At 48.1% G+C, this 21,261-nt stretch overlaps 1 protein-coding gene across 4 annotated transcripts in view; it reads left to right on the top strand.

Moving 5' to 3' along the window:
- Positions 1-353: 353 nt before the first annotated feature.
- Positions 354-21,261, top strand: part of POLG2 (DNA polymerase gamma 2, accessory subunit) — a 59,219-nt gene continuing 38,311 nt past the window's right edge. The window contains exon 1 of one of the 4 annotated variants that reach the window (XM_063960799.1): positions 354-575. Coding sequence is in view for 1 of the 4 variants with exons in the window: in XM_063960801.1 (XP_063816871.1) it covers positions 554-575 (22 nt within the window). In the remaining 3 variants the exon portion in view is untranslated. The remainder of the gene's footprint in view (positions 576-21,261) is intronic. The other 3 variants (XM_063960800.1, XM_063960797.1, XM_063960801.1) reach the window with 3 other exon arrangements.

Raw genomic sequence — 21,261 nt, 5'->3', positions numbered from 1 at the left:
ACCTGGAGTCCCGGATACCCTCTTTCTTGTTCCCCCTCTACAGTAGAGCACAACACGCATGAACACTGCAGTGTAACGATTCGGGGTGACAGATAATATTAAACACCAGCAAGGTGTATAGTCACATTTGTTGGTGTGCAATTACGTTCTAAAAACAAAAATGGCTTTCGCCGAAGACCTGACAGCACAGTATAAAGTAGATCTGAGGCTGAGGCTGCTCAGCTACTGCAGCTGCCCTGCCTGCAAGGTTGGTAGTAGTGGAACTATCCCGCTGGCCTAGCTCCTCCCCCTTGCGTCGTAACTCCTCCCCCTTACGGAAAAGGTCCCTTAGCCCACTTGATTCTAGCATCTACCCTGCCTGCAACTATAGTCCAGGCAGTGTCTTGGAACGAGCAGTGCTATCTATAGTGAGGCTTGGAACGCATAGTGAAGGTCACAGCGAGGCTTGGAACGCACAGCGCGTGTCAATGCTGCCTGAAGCTTGGTACACATAGTACCCACCATGAAGAGGGCGATTCGGAAAACGCTCAAGAGATGCGTGTTATAAAAGCGCATGGAGGAGGGCAGAGTTGTAGGTCAGCATGTCTGTATTTATATCTTCCACATTCTGTCTTATTATTTGGCGCATGTGCAGTAACATTTAGGTCTCTAATGCAATCTGAAATGTAGTCTCACTGAATTGTGCAGGCTGCACGCCACGCTGGTGGAACATAATATATGTTTTGTTTCAGTCTTGCCTTCCTAGCTGTAGCCGCCACCCACCTGCCCTGCGAGGCAGTGTTCTGCTGCCCTTGTCCTATTTATTTCCCTGTTGATTAAAATGAACTCTTCAGTGTGAGTACGTCGCTGGTGGTCTGCTTGTAGGTGGTTGTTCACTGTAATGTTTTGTTTTACATGTGTCAGCTGGGGTTCTAGCTCAGAGCAACATGGCATAACTAAACGGCTTCAGAACATCATTTAAATGTGTACCCGCACGGGCATGGGCCCTCATTCCGAGTTGTTCGCTCGCAAGGCGATTTTAGCAGAGTTGCTCACGCTAAGCCGCCGCCTACTGGGAGTGAATCTTAGCATCTTAAAAATGCGAACGATGTATTCGCAATATTGCGATTACACACCTCGTAGCAGTTTCTGAGTAGCTTCAGACTTACTCGGCATCTGCGATCAGTTCAGTGCTTGTCGTTCCTGGTTTGACGTCACAAACACTCCCAGCGTTCGCCCAGACACTCCTCCGTTTCTCCGGCCACTCCTGCGTTTTTTCCGGAAACGGTAGCGTTTTTTCCCACACGCCCATAAAACGGCCTGTTTCCGCCCAGTTACACCCATTTCCTGTCAATCACATTACGATCGCCAGAACGATGAAAAAGCCGTGAGTAAAAATCCTAAGTGCATAGCAAATTTACTTGGCGCAGTCGCAGTGCGGACATTGCGCATGCGCATTAAGCGGAAAATCGCTGCGATGCGAAGATTTTTACCGAGCGAACAACTCGGAATGACCACCATGCTTCGGACACGGTGGCTCGCTCTGCTTCACTCGCCGCAGGTTACTTTTCCCAGTAGGTGTCCCTGTGGATAAACTGACAGTCCAGGCAGGGGCGTAACTAGAACACTGTGAGCCCCGTAGCAAAATCTTGAAAGGGCCCTCTCCCCATTGGTACCGAGAGGTAAAAAAAAAAAAAAAATATTTACCCCCACATGAAAAAAAAAGGGACATACTAAAAGGAATGACACTCTGGTCTGCATAAATGGAATGCCAATTAACTATAATGGGAGTAGATAGAACATTTATGTATATTTCAAAAAATCTTAAACTAATGAACTATATCTTCAGCACACATCTTCCTAAGGTGATGTCGCATATTATAAATCCAGAATGACGCGGAATGACGGTGGTTTGCTATGGAATGACAGCTGTTTCTCATACGTCCTTGAGGATGCTGGGGACTCCGTAAGGACCATGGGGTATAGACGGGATCTGCAGGAGACATGGCCACACTATAAGACTTTGAATGGATGTGAACTGGCTCCTCCCTCTATGCCCCTCCTCCAGACTCCAGTTAGACTCTGTGCTCAGAGAGACTGGTCACACACTGAGGAGCTCTACTGAGTTTCTCGGAAAAGACTTTGTGTTAGGTTTATTATTTTCAGGGAGCACTGCTGGCAACAGGCTCCCTGCATCGTGGGACTGAGGGGAGAGAAGCAGACCTACTTCTGTGAGTTTCAAGGCTCTGCTTTTTAGGCTACTGGACACCATTAGCTCCAGAGGGTCTGATCACTTGGTACGCCTAGCTGCTCGTTCCCGGAGCCGCGCCGTCACCCCCCTCACAGAGCCAGATAAAAGAAGAACAGAAGACTTCAGTGACGGCAGAAGACTTCAGAGTCTCTGAAGTACCGCGCAGCGGTCGCGCTGCGCGCCATAGCTCCCACACACAAGCGGCACTACAAGGGTGCTGGGCGCAGGGGGTTGGGCGCCCTGGGCAGCAATATACCTCATATATATAGCCTGGCAAAGAGGTATACAGTGCATAGGCACTGTATACTGACCCCCGCCAGTATAAAAATTTGAAAAACTAGCGGGACTGAAGCGCGCCGATAAGGGGGCGAGGCTTATCCCTCACAACTCTATCCAGCGCCATTTTCTCCTCACAGATACTGGCCCTGCCAAAACACTGTTGAACAGCTCACAGTGTAAAATGAGGGGGGGGGCACAGTTGTTTAGTGCAATATAGGTACAAAAATGAAGCACTATATATAATGAGCGTGTGGTAAATGAGTTGGTAAACGTTTTCTGTGTTTTCACGCTCAGATACTGGGACCATTATAGTCAGTGTAATGTTGGTGGGTGGTAGGACACGTGTGTCGGCATGTGTGAGTGCTCTGCCACAAACGGCTATGGGAAATCCTCTGTCGGCACTGCCGACTCCTGATGGTACTTGATTCATGAGATTAAGTGTCAGCATGTCAGTAGTTGTAAGCTTTTCCAAAGAAAAAACTATGGGAGACACAGACGTATGTGGGTGACCCTGTCTACACCAACTAATATGACTGGGTATAAATTAACATGATAATGTGATAAAGCTATATATATATATAGGGGGGGGCACCCTGGGCAGCATTTGGGACCTCTTTTGGCAAAGTTAAGCATATATACAGCTGGGCACTGTATATATATATATATATATATATATATATATAAGCCCCCGCCAAAAAATTGCATATTTAAGCGGGACAGAAGCCCGCCGCCAAGGGGGCGGGGCTTCTTCCTCAGCACTCACCAGCGCCATTTTTTCTCCACAGCTCCGCTGAGCGGAAGCTCCCCAGGCTCTCCCCTGCAGTTACATGGTAGAAGAAGGTAAAAAGAGAGGGGGGGGGGGGGCACATAATTAGGCGCAAAAAGCAATATAAACAGCAGCTACTGGGTTAACATTAAGTTACTGTGTTATTCCTGGGTTTATAGCGCTGGGGTGTGTGCTGGCATACTCTCTCTCTCTGGGGTATATGCAATTGCGGTCGAATTCCCGAAATTGTCGAATTTCGGGTCATTTTCGCCCAAAAAAAAATTTCGCCTATGCAATTCAGTGCTTTCCGACCAAAAAACGGACTTTCAAAATTCGACTTTTTGAAATTCGAATTTTTGCAAATTCGACTTTTTTGCAATGATACAAGTGCTGCAATTCGACCAAAGCATATTCAATTCAAGTTTGGAAATTCGACAGCAGTGCTTTTAGACAGCAAATTCGTCATTTTCAATCCGCCACACTTTGGAGGGTGAAAACAATAAAAAAAATTTTAAACATGTTTTTTTTGGTGTTTTTTTTTTAGGAATAGCATATCTATTTATATTAGAAGGGATTAGGTACTTTTTTTTTTTTTTTTTTTGGAGGCACAAATATTATTTATATATTTTTTAAAATATTATTTTTTTTTTTTTTTTTTTTTTATTGCTGGAACGGTAAAATCCTAAAAAAAAATGGCGTGGGGTCCCCCCTCCAAAGCATAACCAGCCTCGGGCTCTTCGAGCTGGTCCTGGTTCTAAAAATGCGGGGAAAAAATTGACAGGGGATCCCCCGTATTTTTAAAACCAGCACCGGGCTCCACTAGCTGGACAGATAATGCCACAGCCGGGGGTCACTTTTATGCCGTGCCCTGCGGCCGTGGCATTAAATATCCAACTAGTCACCCCTGGCCGGGGTACCCTGGGGGAGTGGGGACCCCTTCAATCAAGGGGTCCCCCCCCCCAGCCACCCAAGGGCCAGGGGTGAAGCCCGAGGCTGCCCCCCCCCATCCAATGGGCTGCGGATGGGGGGGGCTGATAGCCTTTTGTGATAATGAAAAGAATATTGTTTTTTCCAGCAGTACTACAAGTCCCAGCAAGCCTCCCCCGCAAGCTGGTACTTGGAGAACCACAAGTACCAGCATGCGGGAGAAAAACGGGCCCGCTGGTACCTGTAGTACTACTGGAAAAAAAATACCCAAATAAAAACAGGACACACACACCTTGATAGTAAAACTTTATTTCATACGTCGACACACACATACCTATGTTCACACGCCGACATCGGTCCTCTTCTCCATGTAGAATCCAGGGGTACCTGAAAATAAAAGATCAATATACTCACCTCAACCAGGGTCCAGAGATAAATCCACATACTTGGAGAAAAAAACAAACCGGACAACCGACCACACGGACTGAAAGGGGTCCCATGCTGACACATGAGACCCCTTTCCACGAATGAGACCTGTCAGTGACAGCTGTCACACAAAGGTCTCTAAAGCCAATCAGGAAGCGCAACTTCGTTGCGCTCACCTGATTGGCTGTGCGCTGTCTGTGCTGTGACAGCACATCGCACAGCCCCGTCCATTATATTCAATGGTGGGAACTTAGCGGCTAGCGGTGAGGTCACCCGCCGGTCAGCGGCTGACCGCGGGTAACCCCCCTGCTAGCCGCTAAGTTCCCACCATTGAAACTAATGGAGCGGCTTTGCGATGCGCTGTTACAGCACAGACAGCGCACAGCCAATCAGGTGAGCGCCACGGAAGTAGCGCTTCCTGATTGGCTGAAGGGACTTCAGTGACAGGAGTCACGTGATGTCCCGGCATTCGGGAGAAAGGGGTCTGATGTGTCAGCATGGGACCCCTTTCAGTCCGGTATGGAGCGGGTATTTGCGGTTTGTTTTTTTAACAAGTACGTGGATTATACTCTGGACGTGGATGTACCTCTGGACGCTGGAAGGTGAGTATAATTTTTTCACAGGTACCCTCGGATCGTCGGAGACCGTGGCAGTCGGCGTGTCAACATAGGTAAGTATGTGTGTGTCGGTAGTGTGTAATAAAGTTTTACTATCAAGGTGTCTGTGTACTGTTTTTATTTGGGTATTTTTTTTCCAGTAGTACTACAGGTACCAGCGGGCCCGTTTTTCTCCCGCATGCTGGTACTTGTGGTTCTCCAAGTACCAGCTTGCGGGGGAGGCTTGCTGGGACTTGTAGTACTGCTGGAAAAAACAATATTCTTTTCATTATCACAAAAGGCTATCAGCCCCCCCATCCGCAGCCCATTGGATGGGGGGGGACAGCCTCGGGCTTCACCCCTGGCCCTTGGGTGGCTGGGGGGGGGACCCCTTGATTGTAGGGGTCCCCACTCCCCCAGGGTACCCCGGCCAGGGGTGACTAGTTGGATAGTTAATGCCACGGCCGCAGGGCACGGCATAAAAGTGACCCCCGGCTGTGGCATTATCTGTCCAGCTAGTGGAGCCCGATGCTGGTGTTAAAAATACGGGGGACCCCTACTCTTTTTGTCCCCCGTATTTTTGGCACCAGCACCAGGCGCAGAGCCCGGGGCTGGTTTTAAAAATACGGGGGATCCCTGCCCAATTTTTCCCCGTATTTTTAGAACCAGGACCAGCTCGAAGAGCCCGAGGCTGGTTATGCTTTGGAGGGGGGACCCCACGCCATTTTTTTTTCCGGGTTTTTCCCGTTTTTTCCCGTTTTTTAAAATCGCGGCAAAATCCGCCAAATCGGCCGATTTTCGCCCGCGGTTCTGGCGAATCCGTTTTTCATTGAATATGGTGAATTCCGGCAGCCACCTTCCGGAATTCACCTGTCGAATTAAGTCGAATTAAAAAACGGCGAAAAATTGCCGCGATTCGCCGTGAATTGCATATACCCCTCTGTCTCTCCAAAAGGCCTTGTGGGGGAACTGTCTTCAGAGAGGGCATTCCCTGTGTGTGTGGTGTGTCGGTACGCTTGTGTCGACATGTCTGATGAGGAAGGCTATGTGGAAGCAGAGCGGGAGCAAATAAATGTGGTGTCTCCGCCGACGGCGCCGACACCTGATTGGATGGATATGTGGAAGGTTTTAAATGATAATGTTAATTCCTTGCATAAAAAGTTAGAAAAAGCTAAAGCCTCGGGACAGTCAGGGTCCCAACCCGTGCCTGATCCTGTGTCGCAGAGGCCGTCAAAGTCTCAGAAGCGCCCACTATCCCAAACTGTTGACACAGATACCGACATGGATTCTGACTCCAGTGTCGATTACGATGATGCAAAGTTACAGCCAAAATTGGCTAAATTTATTTATTTATTTATTAGCAGTTTCATAATATCGCAGCATATTCCGTTGCGGTTTACAATTAGAACAACAATTATAGAACAAAACTGGGCAAAGACAGACAGACAGAGGTAGGAAGGCCCTGCTCGCAAGCTTACAATCTATATCTAAATCCATCCGTTATATGATTATAGCAATTAAGGATGTGTTGCACATCACAGAGGAAACCCCAGTCCCTGACAAGAGGGTGCATATGTATGGGGAAAAGAAGTCGAAGGTAACCTTTCCCCCCTCACACGAGCTAAATGAGTTATGTGAAAAGGCTTGGGAATCTCCAGATAAAAAACTGCAGATTTCCAAAAGGATTCTTATGACATACCCTTTCCCGCCAACGGACAGGTTACGCTGGGAATCCTCCCCTAGGGTGGACAAAGCTTTAACACGCTTATCCAAGAAGGTAGCCCTGCCGTCACAGGATACGGCTACCCTCAAAGATGCTGCGGATCGCAAACAGGAGGTTACCCTGAAGTCCATTTATACACATTCAGGTACCTTACTGAGGCCGGCAATCGCGTCGGCCTGGGTGTGTAGTGCTGTAGCAGCATGGACGGATACCTTATCTGAGGAAATTGATACCTTAGACAAGGATACTGTATTGTTGACCCTGGGGCATATTAAAGACGCTGTCCTATATATGAGAGATGCTCAAGAGACATTAGTCTACTGGGTTCTAGAATAAATGCTATGTCGATTTCTGCCAGAAGGGTCCTGTGGACTCGGCAATGGACAGGTGATGCCGACTCAAAAAGGCATATGGAGGTTTTACCTTACAAGGGTGAGGAATTGTTTGGGGAGGGTCTCTCGGACCTGGTCTCCACAGCTACAGCTGGAAAGTCAAATTTTTTGCCTTTTATTCCCTCACAGCCTAAGAGAGCATCGTATTATCAAATGCCGTCCTTTCGATCACAAAGAAACAAGAAAGTCCGAGGTGCGTCCTTTCTTGCCAGAGGCAGGGGCAGAGGTAAGAAGCTGCACAACACAGCTAGTTCCCAGGAACAGAAGTCCTCCCCGGCCTCTACAAAATCAACTGCATGACGCTGGGGCTCCACAGGCGGAGCTAGGCCCGGTGGGGGCACGTCTTCGAAATTTCAGCCACAAGTGGGTTCACTCCCAGGTGGATCCCTGGGCGATAGAAATTGTGTCTCAGGGATACAAGCTGGAATTCGAAGAGATGCCTCCTCACCGATACCTCAAATCGGCCCTACCAGCTTCCCCCCACGAGAGGGAAATAGTGTTAACTGCAATTCACAAATTGTATCTTCAACAGGTGGTGGTCAAGGTTCCCCTCCTTCAGCAGGGAAGGGGTTATTATTCGACCATGTTTGTAGTCCCGAAACCGGACGGTTCGGTCAGACCCATATTGAATTTAAAATCCCTTCACATATACCTGAAAAGGTTCAAGTTCAAGATGGAATCGCTGAGAGCGGTCATCGCAAGCCTGGAAGGGGTGGATTTTATGGTGTCTCTGGACATAAAGGATGCATACCTTCATGTCCCCATTTATCCACCTCATCAGGCATACCTCAGATTTGTGGTACAGGATTGTCATTACCAATTTCAGACGTTGCCGTTTGGTCTCTCCACGGCACCGAGAATATTTACCAAGGTAATGGCGGAAAGGATGGTACTCCTGCGGAAGCAAGGGGTCATCATTATCCCGTACTTGGACGATCTCCTCATAAAAACGAGATCAAGAGAGCAGTTGCTGAACAGCGTCGCACTTTCTCTGGAAGTGTTACGGCAACACGGCTGGATTCTGAATATTCCAAAGTCGCAGTTGGTTCCTACGACTCGTCTGCCTTTCCTGGGCATGATTCTAGACACAGACCAGAAAAGGGTTTATCTCCCGATAGAGAAAGCTCAGGAACTCATGACACTGGTCAGGGACCTATTAAAACCAAAACAGGTGTCAGTACATCACTGCACTCGAGTCCTGGGAAAGATGGTGGCATCATACGAGGCCATTCCCTTCGGCAGGTTCCATGCGAGGACCTTTCAATGGGACTTACTGGACAAGTGGTCCGGATCACATCTTCAGATGCATCAGTTAATCACCCTATCCCCCAGGGCCAGGGTGTCACTCCTGTGGTGGCTGCGGAGCACTCACCTTCTCGAGGGCCGCAGATTCGGCATTCAGGACTGGGTCCTAGTGACCATGGACGCAAGCCTCCGAGGTTGGGGGGCAGTCACACAGGGAAGAAATTTCCAAGTTCTGTGGTCAAGTCGACAGACTTGCCTTTACATCAACATCCTGGAACTAAGGGCCATATACAACGCCCTACGTCAAGCGGAGACCCTGCTTTGCGACCAACCGGTTCTGATTCAGTCAGACAACATCACCGCAGTGGCTCATGTAAACCGACAAGGCGGCACAAGGAGCAGGGTGGCGATGGCGGAAGCCACCAGAATTCTTCGCTGGGCGGAGAATCACGTAAGCGCACTGTCAGCAGTGTTCATCCCGGGAGTGGACAACTGGGAAGCAGACTTCCTCAGCAGACACGACCTCCACCCGGGAGAGTGGGGACTTCATCAGGAAGTCTTCGCACAGATTACAAGTCGGTGGGAACTGCCACAGGTGGACATGATGGCATCCAGCCTCAACAAAAAGCTACAGAGGTATTGCGCCAGGTCAAGAGACCCTCAGGCGATAGCTGTGGACGCCCTGGTGACACCGTGGGGGTTCCAGTCGGTCTATGTATTTCCTCCTCTTCCTCTCATACCCAAGGTGCTGAGGATAATAAGAAAAAGAGGAGTGAGAACAATCCTCATTGTTCCAGATTGGCCACGAAGGACTTGGTATCCAGATCTGCAAGAAATGCTCACAGAGGACCCATGGCCTCTTCCTCTAAGACAGGACTTGTTGCAATAGGGGCCCTGTCTGTTCCAAGACTTACCGCGGCTGCGTTTGACAGCATGACGGTTGAACGCCGGATCCTAGCAGAGAAAGGCATTCCGGATGAGGTCATTCCTACGCTGATAAAGGCTAGGAAGGACGTGACAGCTCAACATTATCCCCGTATATGGCGAAAATATGTTGCTTGGTGTGAGGCCAGGAATGCTCCTACTGAGGAATTCCAGCTGGGCCGTTTCCTTCACTTCCTACAGTTCGAGTGAATTTGGGCCTAAAATTGGGTTCCATTAAGGTCCAGATTTCGGCCCTATCCATTTTCTTTCAAAAGGAGTTGGCTTCTCTACCTGAAGTTCAGACGTTTGTAAAGGGAGTGCTGCATATTCAGCCTCCTTTTGTGCCTCCAGTGGCACCTTGGGATCTTAACGTGGTGTTAAGTTTCCTGAAATCCCACTGGTTTGAACCACTTAAAACGGTGGAGTTGAAATATCTCACGTGGAAGGTGGTCATGCTATTAGCCTTGGCTTCGGCTAGGCGTGTGTCAGAGTTGGCGGCTTTGTCACATAAAAGCCCCTATCTGGTTTTCCATGTGGATAGAGCAGAATTGCGGACCCGTCCACAATTTCTGCCAAAAGTGGTTTCATCTTTTCATATAAACCAACCTATTGTGGTGCCTGTGGCTACTACCGACTTGGAGGATTCCGAGTTGCTTCATGTGGTCAGGGCTTTGAAGGTTTATGTAGCCAGAACGGCTAGGGTCAGGAAAACAGAGTCGTTGTTTATCCTGTATGCATCCAACAAGCTTGGTGCTCCTGCTTCAAAGCAAACTATGGCTCGCTGGATCTGTAACACGATTCCGCAGGCTCATTCTGCGGCTGGATTGCCGCTGCCAAAATCAGTTAAGGCCCATTCCACTAGGAAGGTGGGCTCTTCTTGGGCGGCTGCCCGAGGGGTCTCGGCATTACAACTTTGCCGAGCGGCTACTTGGTCAGGTTCAAACACTTTTGCAAAGTTCTACAAGTTTGATACCCTGGCTGAGGAGGACCTTGTGTTTGCTCAATCGGTGCTGCAGAGTCATCCGCACTCTCCCGCCCGTTTGGGAGCTTTGGTATAATCCCCATGGTCCTTACGGAGTCCCCAGCATCCACTAGGACGCTAGAGAAAATAAGATTTTACTTACCGGTAAATCTATTTCTCGTAGTCCGTAGTGGATGCTGGGTGCCCGTCCCAAGTGCGGACTTCTTCTGCAATGCTTGTATATAGTTATTGCTTCAATAAGAGTTATGTTATGGTTGCATCAGGCTTTGACCTGATGCTTTGTCGTTTGTCATACTGTTAACTGGTTGTTTTCACATGTTATACGGTGTGATTGGTGTGGCTGGTATGAATCTTGCCCTGGATTTTCCAAAATCCTTTCCTTGTACTGTCAGCTATTCTGGGAACAGTTTCTCTAGCTGGGGTCTGGAGGAGGGGCATAGAGGGAGGAGCCAGTGCACACCAGAACCTAAATTCTTTCTTAAAGTGCCCATGTCTCCTGCGGAGCCCGTCTATCCCCATGGTCCTTACGGAGTCCCCAGCATCCACTACGGACTACGAGAAATAGATTTAAAATCTTATTTTCTCTAACGTCCTAAGTGGATGCTGGGAACTCCGTAAGGACAATGGGGAATAGCGGCTCCGCAGGAGACTGGGCACAACTAAAGAAAGCTTTAGGACTACCTGGTGTGCACTGGCTCCTCCCTCTATGACCCTCCTCCAGACCTCGGTTAGAATTTTGTGCCCGGCCGAGCTGGATGCACACTAGGGGCTCTCCTGAGCTCTTAGAAAGAAAGTAATATTTAGGTTTTTTATTTTCAGTGAGATCTGCTGGCAACAGACTCACTGCTATGAGGGACCTAGGGGAGAGAAGCGAACCTACCTGCTTGCAGCTAGCTTGGGCTTCTAGGCTACTGGACACCATTAGCTCCAGAGGGATCGAACACAGGCCCAGCCTCGGTCGTCCTGTCCCGGAGCCGCGCCGCCGTCCCCCTAGCAGAGCCAGAAGCAAGAAGACGTTCCTGGAAATCGGCGGCAGAAGACTTCGGTCTTCATTAAGGTAGCGCACAGCACTGCAGCTGTGCGCCATTGCTCCCCAGGCACACCACATACTCCGGTCACTGATGGGTGCAGGGCGCTGGGGGGGGGGGGGGCGCCCTGGGCTGCAATATAAGTACCTTACTTGGCAAATTAACACATAATATAGCCTTTAAGACTATATATGTGTAAAATCCCCTGCCATAACTGTATAAAAAAAGCAGAAGAAGCCCGCCGGAAAAGGGGCGGGGCTATCTCCCTCAGCACACTGGCGCCATTTTCCCTCACAGTTCCGCTGGAAGGATCGCTCCCCAGGCTCTCCCCTGCAGTTCCAGACTACATAGGGTAAAAAAGAGAAGGGGGGCACTAAATTTAGGCGCAATCTGTGATATATAAGCAGCTATAAAGGGTAAAATCACTGTGTAGTGTGTATCCCTGTTTTATATAGCGCTCTGGTGTGTGCTGGCATACTCTCTCTCTGTCTCCCCAAAGGGCTTTGTGGGGTCCTGTCCTCAGTCAGAGCATTCCCTGTGTGTGTGCGGTGTGTCGGTACGGCTGTGTCGACATGTTTGATGAGGAGGCTTATGTGTAGGCGGAGCAGGTGCTGATAAATGTGATGTCACCCCCTGCGGGGTCGACACCTGAGTGGATGGATATGTGGAAGGAATTATGCGACAGTGTCAACTCCTTGCATAAAAGGTTTGACGACATATCAGATGTGGGACAGCCGGCTTCTCAGCCCGTGCCTGCCCAGACGTCTCAAAAGCCATCAGGGGCTCTAAAACGCCCGCTACCTCAGATGGCAGACACAGATGTCGACACAGATACTGACTCCAGTGTCGACGATGATGAGACTAGTGTACATTCCAATAGAGCCACACGTTACATGATTACGGCAATGAAAAATGTGTTGCACATTTCTGATATTACCCCAGGTACCACAAAAAAGGGTATTATGTTTGGGGAGAAAAAACTACCAGTGGTTTTTCCCCCTTCTGATGAATTAAATGAAGTGTGTGAAGAAGCGTGGGCTTCCCCCGATAAGAAACTAGTAATTTCTAAAAAGTTACTAATGGCGTACCCTTTCCCGCCAGAGGATAGGTCACGTTGGGAGACATCCCCTAGGGTAGATAAAGCGCTCACACGCCTGTCAAAGAAGGTGGCACTACCGTCTCCGGACACGGCCGCCCTAAAGGAGCCTGCTGATAGGAAGCAGGAAGCTATCCTGAAGTCTGTTTATACACACTCAGGTATTATACTGAGACCAGCTATTGCTTCAGCATGGATGTGCAGTGCTGCAGCTGCGTGGTCAGATTCCCTGTCAGAAAATATTGATACCTTAGACAGGGACACTATATTGCTAACCATAGAGCATATTAAAGACGCAGTCTTATACATGAGAGATGCACAGAGGGATATTTGCCGGCTGGCATCTAAAATAAGTGCAATGTCCATTTCTGCCAGGAGGGGTTTATGGACTCGGCAGTGGACAGGGGATGCAGATTCTAAAAGGCACATGGAAGTTTTGCCTTACAAGGGTGAGGAGTTGTTTGGGGATGGTCTCTCGGACCTCGTTTCCACAGCGACAGCTGGGAAGTCAGCATTTTTACCCCATGTTCCCTCACAGCAAAAGAAAGCACCGTATTATCAGGTACAGCCCTTTCGGCCCCAGAAAGGCAAGCGGGTTAGAGGCGCGTCCTTTCTGCCCAGAGGCAGAGGTAGAGGGAAAAAGCTGCAACATACAGTCAGTTCCCAGGAACAAAAGTCCTCCCCCGCTTCCTCTAAGTCCACCGCATGACGCTGGGGCTCCACAGGCGGAGCCAGGTACGGTGGGGGCCCGTCTCAAGAACTTCAGCAACCAGTGGGCTCGCTCACGGGTGGATCCCTGGATTCTACAGGTAGTATCTCAGGGGCACAAGCTGGAATTCGAGACGTCTCCCCCTCGCCGTTTCCTCAAATCTGCCTTGCCAACAGCTCCCCCGGGCAGGGAGGCAGTGCTGGAGGCAATTCACAAGCTGTATTCGCAGCAGGTGATAGTCAAGGTACCCCTCCTTCAACAAGGATGGGGTTACTATTCCACAATGTTTGTGGTACCGAAACCGGACGGTTCGGTGAGACCCATTTTAAATTTGAAATCCTTGAACACCTATATAAAAAGGTTCAAGTTCAAGATGGAATCGCTCAGTGCGGTTATTTCAAGCCTGGAGGAAGGGGATTACATGGTATCACTGGACATCAAGGATGCTTACCTACATGTCCCCATTTACCTTCCTCACCAGGAGTACCTCAGATTTGTGGTACAGAACTGTCATTACCAATTCCAGACGTTGCCGTTTGGTCTGTCCACGGCACCGAGGGTATTTACCAAGGTAATGGCCGAAATGATGATACTCCTTCGAAAAAAGGGAGTTTTAATTATCCCATACTTGGACGATCTCCTTATAAAGGCGAGGTCCAGGGAGCAGTTGTTGGTCGGGGTAGCACTATCTCGGGAGGTGCTACAACAGCACGGTTGGATTCTGAATATTCCAAAGTCACAGCTGGTTCCTACGACACGTCTACTGTTTCTGGGGATGGTTCTGGACACAGACCAGAAAAGGGTGTTTCTCCCGGAGGAGAAAGCCAAGGAGTTGTCGTCTCTAGTCAGAGATCTCCTGAAACCAAAACAGGTCTCGGTGCATCACTGCACGCGAGTCCTGGGAGAAATGGTAGCTTCCTACGAAGCAATTCCATCCGGCAGGTTCCATGCAAGAATTTTTCAGTGGGATCTGTTGGATAAGTGGTCCGGATCCCATCTTCAGATGCATCGGCTGATAACCCTGTCTCCAAGGACCAGGGTGTCTCTGCTGTGGTGGCTGCAGAGTGCTCATCTTCTAGAGGGCCGCAGATTCGGCATACAGGACTGGGTCCTGGTGACCACGGATGCCAGCCTTCGAGGCTGGGGGGCAGTCACACAGGGAAGAAACTTCCAAGGGCTATGGTCAAGCCAGGAGATTTCCCTACACATAAATATTCTGGAACTAAGGGCCATCTACAATGCCCTAAGTCAGGCAAGACCCATGCTTCAAAATCAGCCGGTACTGATCCAGTCAGACAACATCACGGCGGCCGCCCATGTAAACCGACAGGGCGGCACGAGAAGCAGGACGGCGATGGCAGAAGCCACAAGGATTCTCCAATGGGCGGAAAATCACGTGTTAGCACTGTCAGCAGTGTTCATTCCGGGAGTGGACAACTGGGAAGCAGACTTCCTCAGCAGGCACGACCTCCACCCGGGAGAGTGGGGACTTCATCCAGAAGTCTTTCAGCTGATTGTAAATCGCTGGGAACGGCCACAGGTGGACATGATGAGTAAGAACTATACTCATTGTTCCGGATTGGCCAAGAAGAGCTTGGTACCCAGAACTTCAAGAAATGATCTCAGAGGACCCATGGCCTCTGCCGCTCAGACAGGACCTGTTGCAGCAGGGGCCCTGTCTGTTCCAAGACTTACCGCGGCTGCGTTTGACGGCATGGCGGTTGAACGCCGGATCCTGAAGGAAAAGGGCATTCCGGAGGAAGTCATCCCTACGCTGATTAAAGCTAGGAAAGAAGTGACCGCAAACCATTATCACCGCATATGGCGAAAATATGTTGCGTGGTGTGAGGCCAGGAAGGTCCCAACGGAGGAATTTCAGCTGGGCCGTTTTCTGCACTTCCTACAGTCAGGGGTGTGGGCCTAAAATTGGGTTCCATTAAGGTCCAGATTTCGGCTCTATCGATTTTCTTCCAGAAAGAACTGGCTTCACTACCTGAAGTTCAGACATTTGTTAAGGGAGTGCTGCATATTCAGCCCCCTTTTGTGCCCCCAGTGGCACCTTGGGATCTCAACGTGGTGTTGAATTTCCTAAAGTCACATTGGTTTGAACCACTTAAAACCATGGATTTAAAATATCTCACGTGGAAAGTGGTCATGCTGTTGGCCTTGGCTTCGGCCAGGCGTGTGTCAGAATTGGCGGCTTTATCATGTAAAAGCCCTTATCTGATTTTCCATATGGATAGGGCGGAATTGAGGACTCGTCCCCAATTTCTCCCAAAGGTGGTTTCAGCTTTTCATTTGAACCAGCCTATTGTGGTGCCTGCGGCTACTCGTGACTTGGAGGATTCCAAGTTACTGGACGTAGTCCGGGCCCTCAAAATCTATGTTTCCAGGACAGCTGGAGTCAGAAAGACTGACTCGCTATTTATCCTGCATGCACCCAACAAGTTGGGTGCGCCTGCTTCAAAGCAGACTATTGCTCGCTGGATCTGTAGCACGATTCAACTTGCACATTCTGCGGCTGGACTGCCGCATCCTAAATCTGTAAAAGCCCATTCCACGAGGAAGGTGGGCTCTTCTTGGGCGGCTGCCCGAGGGGTCTCGGCTTTACAACTTTGCCGAGCAGCTGCTTGGTCGGGGTCAAACACATTTGCTAAATTCTACAAGTTTGATACCCTGGCTGAGGAGGACCTAGAGTTCGCTCATTCGGTGCTGCAGAGTCATCCGCACTCTCCCGCCCGTTTGGGAGCTTTGGTATAATCCCCATGGTCCTTACGGAGTTCCCAGCATCCACTTAGGACGTTAGAGAAAATAAGATTTTACTCACCGGTAAATCTATTTCTCGTAGTCCGTAGTGGATGCTGGGCGCCCGTCCCAAGTGCGGATTGTCTGCAATACTTGTATATAGTTATTGGTTAACTAAAGGGTTATTGTTGAGCCATCTGTTGAGAGGCTCAGTTATATTTCATACTGTTAACTGGGTATAGTATCACGAGTTATACGGTGTGATTGGTGTGGCTGGTATGAGTCTTACCCGGGATTCCAAATCCTTTCCTTATTGTGTCAGCTCGTCCGGGCACAGTATCCTAACTGAGGTCTGGAGGAGGGTCATAGAGGGAGGAGCCAGTGCACACCAGGTAGTCCTAAAGCTTTCTTTAGTTGTGCCCAGTCTCCTGCGGAGCCGCTATTCCCCATGGTCCTTACGGAGTTCCCAGCATCCACTACGGACTACGAGAAATAGATTTACCGGTGAGTAAAATCTTATTATCTATATCTATCTATCTATCTGCAACAAAAAGTGAGTGAAATCAGTATGTGGCGCTCCTTAAGGTATCTATGCCAGTGCAACAAAATATAGCATGTGTCAAATAATGACAGGATTGTTATCAGCAGTATACATTCCTGAATTCCACTTGTGTTTTCAGCATATCTGAGATAGATTCCTCTGTATTTTCAAGCGGACTCCATATTGTTATCGCGGTTGTCCTGGCAACCGCACCTCCCATCTGGTCACATGACCCTAAATGGGGTTGTCCCATACAAATTCCTTCACCTGTGTGAAGATGGCTGCCTCCATACTGTTACAGCGGTTGTCCTAGCAACCGTACTTCCCATCTAGTCACATGACCTAAAAAGGATTGTCCCGTACATCGTCCCCTATGATGTTACCAGCGGTTGTCCTAGCAACCGCTCCTGCCGTCCGGTCACATGTCGTGTGGTGCAACTCTCGCGCACGTCATCCCGCGAGAGGATCCTCTCTTGATGTCCCATTCTGTATGCGATCGGCACTTCCGCCCTCGCCCGCTTGTGCAGTATACCTCACTTACGCCCTCATTCGATCACAATAATTGTCATATCCGGCCCGAATGGAGTAACCCGGCAACCATAGCGTCCATAGCCCAAATCATAATACAACAATGTCTCGTTTCAAATCCATCATAGTTCATAAGATGGGCAAACTCAATTATTTATAGGACGGACGATCTTCATCATTATATAGTGTCACTGCCAAGGAAACAATGACACTTAGAACACTTATTTAAAAAGTGACCATAATCATCACATAAAAAGCTAAAAAAATATAAAAATATATAAGGAATCATATAAAATAGAAATTCTTTATATAAGAATGCAGATAATCTCAAAAAACATATATAAAAAAATACATATATATACAGAAAAAATTAAATGTAACATTATGCATAAAAATGTTATATTTAAGAAATTTTATACATAAAAGAGGAGGGAGGAGGGAGGGGGGAGGAGGAACCCCCATAGAGAAGAAAGGGGAGAACTACAAAAACCACTTGAGTTCGAAATCTAAGTTCAACCCACTTGGTTGCAATGTATTGTACTTGTAAATGAGTTCCATCTCTGCTTTAGCCAAACGTTTAGAAATATCTTTCTGTCGTCGACCACATTCTATTTTCTTAATACCTACAAATCTAATAATGCATTTGGGGTCACAACTATGGTGTTTCTTAAAATGGCTAGATAATGCGTGGGTGGCCAGCCCCTTTCTAATGTTTTTGAGGTGTTCGCTCACCCTTATTTTTAACTGCCTAGAAGTGCGTCCAATATAAAATAGATGACATGAACAGTCAATGGCATAAACCACATTTTTTACATTGCAAGTTATAAAATCTCATATATCGTGGGTTAACCCATTAATAGAGAGATTCTCCAATTTTTTTTCCACTATCCGTGGTTATCTCCCTGCAACCAATGCAGGAACCACATCTATGGAAACCCTTAGTGTGATGATTATGGTCACTTTTTAAATAAGTGTTCTAAGTGTCATTGTTTCCTTGGCAGTGACACTATATAATGATGAAGATCGTCCGTCCTATGAATAATTGAGTTTGCCCATCTTATGAACTATGATGGATTTGAAACAAGACATTGTTGTATTATGATTTGGGCTATGGACGATATGGTTGCCGGGTTACTCCATTCGGGCTGGATATGACAATTATTGTGATCGAATGAGGGCGTAAGTGAGGTATACTGCACAAGCGGGCGAGAGCGGAAGTGCCGATCGCATACAGAATGGGACATCAAGAGAGGATCCTCTCGCGGGATGACGTGCGCGAGAGTTGCACCTCACGACATGTGACCGGACGGCAGGAGCGGTTGCTAGGACAACCGCTGGTAACATCATAGGGGACGATGTACGGGACAATCCTTTTTAGGTCATGTGACTAGATGGGAAGTACGGTTGCTAGGACAACCGCTGTAACAGTATGGAGGCAGCCATCTTCACACAGGTGAAGGAATTTGTATGGGACAACCCCATTTAGGGTCATGTGACCAGATGGGTGGTGCGGTTGCCAGGACAACCGCGATAACAATATGGAGGCAGCCATCTTCACACAGGTGAAGGATATGATAGACAGACGTGCTATTGGTGGATTTTTGAATAAATAGTGGGGATTTGGAATGTTTAACACACTTACCTTGAAAAAGGGTCTGGAACAGACCTGAAACGCGTTGGTGAGGCACGGGAGATCATCCAAATGGTATTTGGAGGAAGGAATTTCCGCATCCAGGGAGCCTTAAACCCGGGAGACTTCCTGGACTATTGTGACATCTATGCGATTTTGGGGACTCGCAAGGTTCTCATAACGTCTGGTAATTACATCACCCATACCTGCTGGGGTTCTCTTTGTTGCCCGTGTGTCATTTTTCTATGGGATTGGATTTTATGGAGTTTTTATGTGTTGTCTTGTTGCAATAAAAAAAAAACGTTTTTGCACTATCCTGCCTTTATTTCCTCTATTCTATGGTCGTTTGGAGAGGAAATTGATTAGGAGAAGGAGTCCGCTTGAAAATACAGAGGAATCTATCTCAGATATGCTGAAAACACAAGTGGAATTCAGGAATGTATACTGCTGATAACAATCCTGTCATTATTTGACACATGCTATATTTTGTTGCACTGGCATACATACCTTAAGGAGCGCCACATACTGATTTCACTCACTTTTTATTCCATATTGTTACTGTTCTGGGGGGGAGAGGGAGACGCCCACATTGTGTGATTTCTATTGAGGCTGCACTTTTCCATTTGCGCACCAGATAGATACCAGTTCCCTTTTTTCTGCATCTTATCTATCTATATATATATATGGTACAGTTGCATTGAGCTGTAGCTCGAGCACAGACGTTGTAATATTTGTGGGGGCGTAATATTAAAATTAGGTATATATTTCCCTCAGACCCCTCGGGGTCGCAATTTTTTTTATTTTGCCCAGTTACTACTCCCTGTTGTCAACACGAATACTATGTCTTATGTCGACCATAATGTTTCCTGATTAGATCCACAACATCGGCATTCAGTACATGTTCATACACATTAAGAACGCATTAATGTCACTAGGGACCCTGCTGTTCCTGACAAAAATATATATATGTCTATGAGATATGTATATATAGATATACGTGTGTATATATGGTTTCAAATCATCACGAGGAGTCCGAGTGTTTATTCTTTTCCCGCCATGGATAGAATAAAGTGAGAGTCAACCCCTGTTCTGCACGGGGCCCTGTCACAAAGGATCGTTTACAGGAAGCGAAGTGATTTTTTAATTATATGCTTTGATTATACTTGCATTGCATGCGCAGGGGGGAGTGATTGTATTCAGAAATGGTCGGTTACTTGGTCATCCGATATAATTACCCTGAGGAGAGATGTGTTACTCCTTGAGTTGGGTCATGTCTAGAACATTGCAACATACTACCGTGCGACTACAAGGGATGGGACTCTTGGGTGCGCGGACCACTTCCATGGCGGTCTCGGCTAGGAGGGCGTTGTGGATTCACCAAAGAGATGCAAATGCTGAATCTGAAAAGAAGTGGAGTCTCTTCCCCATGAAGGGAAGCCTGGTTGGTGATGGCCTTGTTAATATGCTCTAGGCAGGTGCCACGGGTAAGTTTACCTTTCTTGCCCTATGTTCCCTCACAACGGTTGGTGACGCATTGCTGTAGGATGTAGTCATTTCGACCGAATGGATAAGGATTCCCCTTTCTTTGCAGGTAAAGGAAGGTAAGAAAAGGTAAGAGGTCAGCTGCCTTTTCAGGTTCACAGGAGCAGAAATCATCCGTTGTTTTCTGCCACGTCCACCGTGGGACGTTGGGTCTATCTTGCGGGGGCCCACACAGGTGGGACCTCGTCTAAAACTCTTCAGTCAGTTCTGGAAAGGACATGGACCAGTGAGTTAAGGATAGAGTCCCTAGGGGGACATACGGGAGTTCCAGACGTTCCCTCACTGATTTTTTTCAAATCAACCTTATCGATCCTCCTCATGGCAGGGAGGTAGTATGTGACACAATACAAGAGTTGTGTCTGGATCAGGTCATTGTCCTGCTGTTCCGGTCAAATAAAAAAAAGAAGAAGAAGAAGCAGCTGTGGTTCAAGCTTTTTCATGCTCCCGAGGCCGGACGACTCGGTCAGACAAATCCCAATTTTTCCTACTTAAACTTCATGAGGGAATCTCTCATGGCAGTGTTCTCCACTCTGAAAGTGGAGTAATGAGGTCTAATTACGGTTTCTTCCGCTTTAGGCATACCTGAGGTTTGCGATTCAGGATTGTTGTTACCATTTCTGTACTGGATCGCTCTCCGAATTATGAAGAGATCAAGAAGCCAAATAGTGCGAAACGTTGTTTTCTCCTTGACAGTTCTTCAACAACAGGACTTGCCAGAATCCCTGTTGGTCCCAACGACGCGGTGATCGGCTTGGGCAATATTATTAGAGGCAGTACTAAGAAGAGTTTATTTGCTTCCCAAAAAAAAAAGGGGAAGCTCTGAGTATTCAGAGTCTGGCAGACCTGCAATGGTGTCAATCCGTCGATACAGTCAGTTGCTGAAAAAGATGGTTGGTGCCTATGAGGCCATTCAGTGGGCAGGTTCCAGGCCTGAGTGTTTAGCGGGACCTGT

The sequence above is a fragment of the Pseudophryne corroboree genome, chromosome 3 (genome assembly GCF_028390025.1).
Source record: "Pseudophryne corroboree isolate aPseCor3 chromosome 3, aPseCor3.hap2, whole genome shotgun sequence".
Classification (NCBI taxonomy): Eukaryota; Metazoa; Chordata; class Amphibia; order Anura; family Myobatrachidae; genus Pseudophryne; species Pseudophryne corroboree.
The sequence above is the reverse complement of the archived record's forward strand: the minus strand, read 5'-3'. Positions and strand labels throughout refer to the sequence as shown.